This window comes from Carlito syrichta, unplaced genomic scaffold (assembly GCF_000164805.1).
Source record: "Carlito syrichta isolate Samal-C Ts95f unplaced genomic scaffold, Tarsius_syrichta-2.0.1 Scaffold303157, whole genome shotgun sequence".
In the NCBI taxonomy this organism is placed as follows: Eukaryota; Metazoa; Chordata; class Mammalia; order Primates; family Tarsiidae; genus Carlito; species Carlito syrichta.
The window spans coordinates 80578-86042 of record NW_007247253.1 but is presented as its reverse complement, the minus strand read 5'-3'; the positions used below and the strand labels follow the sequence as shown (position 1 = coordinate 86042).

At 49.7% G+C, this 5465-nt stretch overlaps 1 protein-coding gene across 1 annotated transcript in view; it reads right to left on the bottom strand.

Annotated features, from left to right (window-relative positions):
• SEL1L3 (SEL1L family member 3) overlaps positions 1 to 5465 on the bottom strand; it is a 123559-nt gene that overhangs the window by 37790 nt on the left and 80304 nt on the right. Inside the window, exons 15-16 of the mRNA XM_008057938.2 lie at positions 3076 to 3252; positions 178 to 305 (exon numbers count right to left, since the gene is read on the bottom strand). Coding sequence (XP_008056129.1) covers positions 178 to 305; positions 3076 to 3252 — 305 coding nt within the window. The remainder of the gene's footprint in view (positions 1 to 177; positions 306 to 3075; positions 3253 to 5465) is intronic.

Here is a 5465-nt window from a genome sequence, read left to right as displayed (position 1 = left end):
TGCCCAGGCGGGTCTCGAACCCGCAGGCTCAGGCAATCCACTCACTTCAGCCTCCCAAAGGCACGGGATTACAGGCTGAGCCACTAAGCCCGGCTCAAAAACTCAATTTTTAAAAAATGCTACAGTCAGTACAGAATATGGCTTCCCCTTCATAGAGAACATTTGACAGTTTCTTACACAACGGCTTTCTCAGGATCCCTAGGGAATGTCTCCAGGTTGCCAGTGATATAGCAGAGAGAACACCACAAGGTCCCTTCCAAGTGTCCACCTTGCGCAGCCTTGTGGAAATATTCACCAGCTAAAGTCTGTAAAGAGAGATGAACACGCATCGAGTCCTCTTGGCTGGACCAAGTTTCACCAGAGACAAGACTGTGAGACACCTTAAGCCTGATGTGATCACTGGCTTAGAACTTCTGACAGCTTTAAGAAACCAGGGCAGGCAACAGTTCTGGGAAGATAGCCAATCACAGGGGCCGGCTTCTGGGTTATATGACCTCGCCTCAAGGTGTTCTGTTGATTAAGTTTACCCTATCTAAATAAGATGACATGTGACTACGAATTCCATTGCCATCTCATTTGATCCTCACATAACCCCTACAGGCTAGATGGAAACTGTATCAGAAGTCACACCAGCCGAAAACCAGGCACTTGCTTTGCTAACATTGCTTGATACCTTTCTTCAAACTCCCACTAAAACTGCATTTCCAGCAGGAAGGTGAGAATTAGAATATGACAATAAGAATTCACATGCGCAGACATGCTGGGAGGGTTACTAGACCTTTGCAATGCATAAACGTATACAGCCTTCTATGTCATCAAAGAGAGGCCAGGGAAAAAAAAAACAAGACAACCACTGGGACGAGTACATTCCACTGATTTCTACTGTTTTTCTGAGGCTGTTAAGTATCGTTTTTATTTATTTTTGTTTTTTAATGAGCTATTTTTATTTATTTATTTATTTATTTATTTAGAGTCGGAGTCTCACTCTATTGCCCAGAGTGGAGTGCAATGGCGCTCTCACGGCAACCACAGCCTTGACCAGCTGAGCTTTGCCTCAGTCTCCCAAGTAGCCGGAACTATAAGCATGTGCCACCATGTCCAGCTAATTGTTTGATTTATTATAGAGACGAGGTCTCGCCAAGTTGCCCGGGCTGGTCTCAAATTGCGCATGGGCTCAGGCAATCCACTCGCCTCGGCCTCCAAAAGTGCTGGGATTACAGGCTGAGCCACCGAGCCCGGCCAATGACTGTTTTTAAAAGCATTGGCTTTCTAGTTAGGCAGGCTTGGATTCAAATCCCAGCTCTGCTTCCTACTAGCTGGGTAGCCTTGGATGTGTCGGTAAATCTCTCCAAATCTCATTTTCTTCCACTGAAAAATGTGACTTCTGATAGTACCTTGAGTGGACGGTTGTAAGGATTGAATGAGATAGCTCGTTCTCGAGGGAAACCTTCACAGAGCACCACCTTCCAATTCTCCCCCAACCCCCAAACCTGCTGCTGCCATGACCTCGTCTCTCCCGATGAATACCATCTTCATTCTTCCATCCCAACAAATGCCAAACACCCCGGAGTCATCCCCTGCCCCATCTACCTCTCACACCCACATTTAATCCCTCAGCGAACCCTGTAGCCTCGACCTTCCAGATGCACGTAGAACCCAGCCCCATCTTGGCCCCTCCACTGATCCTGCCCTGGTCTGGCCCACTGCCCCCTCTCACTTGGATCCAGGCATGACCCCCTGCTCCGCCCTCCTCTCTCCTCAGGTAGTTTCCACCAGGACACAGGAGGAGCCCTTTGAAATCCAGTCGGCGCTGTCTGGTGGTTTCCCTCTCCCTTGAGCAGAAGCCAGTTCTCACAGGGACCTGGTCAGCCTCCTCCCTGGCCTCTTCCCCCACCCTCCTCTCCTCTCCTGCCTTCTGCTCTGGCTCCCATGATCTCCTTGCTGCTCCTTCAGCATGCCAAGCCTACTTTCTTCCTAGGGCTTTTGCCTTGGCTTGCTCCCTTCTTCTGGAATGTTCTTCTACCAGATATCTGCAAGACTCTAATCTATACAATGTTACTGTATCAGAGAGGACTCCTGGTCTTCCTTATAAAATAGCATCCCTGAATCTCCTTATCCTGTTTTATTTCTCCACGTAATACTTCTCTCCACCTGCCTTTATATTATATATGACATACGTGTTTGTTTATTGTCTCCACGTCCCCCCACTCGCTGCCAATGAAAGCTTCATAAGAGCAGGGACTATTTTGTCTGCTGCTGTATCCCCAGTACCCAGACGAGAGCCTGACATTGGGTAGGAGTTCAATAAATTTGGTATAATGTAATAGACCTCGGGTTATTCTTCCCATCATCATGATTATTATTTTTTTTGGAGTCAGCGTCTCACTCTGTTGCCCAGGCTGGAGTGTAGTGGTACAATCATGGGTCACTGCAGCCTTGACCTCCTTGGCTCAGGTGATCCTCCCATTTCAGCCTCCCAAGTAGCTGGAACTACAGGCATGCACCACCATGCCCAGCTAATTTTTGGGTATTTTACAGAGACAAGGTCTCACTATGTTGCCCACATTGGTCTTGACCTCCTGGGCTCAAGTGATCCTTCTGCTTCCGTCTCCCAAAGTGCTAGGATTATAGGCATGAGCCACCCTGCCCAGCTGTTTTCATTATTAGTAGATCTGGCTCCACACTAGGCAACCCTATCTGGACTCAGCCCTCTTTGCTTCTAGTGAGATCACTCTCTGCACCATCTCAAGCTCATTCCCACCCTCCCGCAGTGCGAGCCTCCCTCCTCCATGAAGCCTTCCTGACTGCTTTGGCCCTCAGTGCTGCACCTCTCCAGAACTGTTGGCTCATGTCATTCATCATACACGTGGCATTTGGCTAGATGCCATCTTTTGCTTTTCAGGATTTTGTCTTCTTACCTGGGCCCCTGAGCTCCCTGGGGAGAGGGACTGAGTCTGGGTTGTGTCTCTACCCATGACAGTATGTGGTCCCGGCTAGGCACCCAGTGCGTCGTCAATAAACGCTGCCTGACAGAGGACCTGGCCAGCTGCAGAGCTAGTCTCGGGTCCTACTCACTTGGTTCCTTCCAGGAGCTCCGGGGAAAATGCCGTCCAGATACAGGACTCCAAGATTGTACGACGCATCTGGGTTCCCCATTTCTTCTGCTTTTAACCAGTACTTGGCCGCTCTGACGTAATCCTTCTTGAATTTGTGGTAATACCATCCCAGGCCATTGACTGCCTGATGCAATCCCTGAATTTTCAAACAGGAAAGAATTAATTTTTAAAAACGAGATCGAAAGAATTGTTGTGGGAACATTCTGCCTGCATCTGAACAAAACCTTCTTTTCTTCTATTTCGGGGCAGATGGTGTTAACGAAAAGCTAAGTGCTAGAAAACACGAGCCGCCCCCAGAGTCTGCCCAGGTTGATTTCACCCGGCTGCTGCTGGGATGTCTGCCTTCCCGCTTAACAGCAAGGCTGGTCCCCAAACACCGCTCCACTCCTGTGGGCTTTCCAGCAACGCCTTTGTCTACAAAAGGCTTCTTGTCCTGCCGTATCAACAGTGCCCAGGAAATTCATGAGGCCTGACACCTGCCCTGGCCGGGACAGTGTCTAGGTGACTCGCCTGCCCTCTGTTGATTCCTCTGCTCTGAACACTGACAGCCATGCAAGATGCCACTTGCAAAGCACAGGTGCTCTGTGATTGTCTGGTGTCCCCAGTTCCAACAGGGGATTCAGAGTCTGGTAGGGGAAGAAGGGGAGGGCGTGGAGACAGGAGGTTTCAGAACTGCGTCTAAAGCTGGAACTGGTCCCAAGGCAGGGCCCATTCACGTGAGTCCAGCCTCCTTATTCTTGCTGAATTCATCCTATCTGATCCCGTCGTCCGCTTTGGCTAGGTGCTCCCACTTGCTTCTATACACCAGACTGCAGCCTGGGTGTTAAAAGCTCAGGAGCTTGGTGGGGGTATGAGCGGTCCTGCACTGAAGCCTCCTGTGCATACCTGGGCATACAGCACTCTCACTCCTCACAGCCTGCCAGACCCACCTGACCATGAACAAGCGGAGAAAAAGGGTTCTGAGAGGGTAAACAGTCCTTGACTCTGTAGACTTGTTAAATCAGTGTGTAAGTGGGGAACCCTCCCCTTTCACAGTGAGGAATGGGCCGGTCTCTCTCTCTCTCTCTCTCTCTCTCTCTTTCTCTCTTGAGCTGGGGTCTTGATGTGTTGCCCAGGCTGGAGTACAGTGGCATGATCATGGCTCACCACAGCCTCAACTTCCTGGGCTCTTGCCTTGGCCTCCCAAAGTGTTGGGATTACAGGCATGTGCCACCATGCCCGGCTGGAATGGCTGTCTCTTAATAACAGATGCCAAGATTGTAGCCTGCAGCCTTTTCAGTCTGCAATAACTCCTAAAAGGAGACACTTTCTAGTCTGTATGTTGTAATCTGAGGGCCAGGAAGACCTGGAGAAACTAGTAAAACTCACTAGAATCCAAGCTCCGTGAGGCCCAGAATCTTGGTTTTGTATCCCAAGCACAGAGTGGACACTCAGTTAATATTTGACGAAGGAACAAAAGCCACTCATTGCATGCTGATGCACAACAAGGTGAAGTTCAAATCCTAACCCTCAGGACCAAGCTTAGGGCTCACGTTCTCAGGGTCCCCAGATACCGGGCCTTAGCGAGCCCCGTGGGGAAGTGTCCGTGCCATGGGGCCAGTCACGGAAGCATGTGTCCATGGATGGTGAGCTTCCAATAAGTACCACAGAAGGTATCCTAATGAAGTGATGAGGCAGTCGTACTGTAAGGTGACAAGAACGTCATTGAGACAACGTGACAGAAGCCACACAGCCACCGGTGTCTGCAGCGCGCACCTCACAGGGATATACCTGTCATCACTCAAAACATTTCAGAACTCCTCAAGAACTGCATTGGGTCCCAGTCCAGGAGACTCACGAGAAACCTCATCTTATGGATTAATATTCACTCTTTGTTCTTGGACATTTACCCAGCTCAGTTAACAGATCTGCCTTTGTGTGACTTTTGGCTAGTTCCAAAAATCAAATTATACGCAGCCTGCACCACAGTGTCTGACTAAGAGGAGGCGCTTAATACATCTCTGCAGAGTGAAGGAATAAGAATCGCCTAATGCTTTCAAAGACGACTAGTCCAGGCCGGGTGCAGTGGCTCATGCCTGTAATCCCAGAACTTTGGGAGGCAGAGGTAGGAGGATTGCTTGAGCCTGGGAGTTTGAGACAAGCTTGAGCAACATAGTGAGACCTCGCCTCTACAAAAAAATCAAAAAATTAGCCAGGCATCAGGACACGTGCCTGTAGTCCCAGCTACTTGGGAGGTTGAGGCAGAAGGATTGCCTGAGCCCTGGAGGTCGAGGCTGCAGTGAGCTGTGATCCTGCCACTGCACTCTAGCCTGGGCAACAGAGTAAGACTCTGACTCCAAAAAAAAAAAA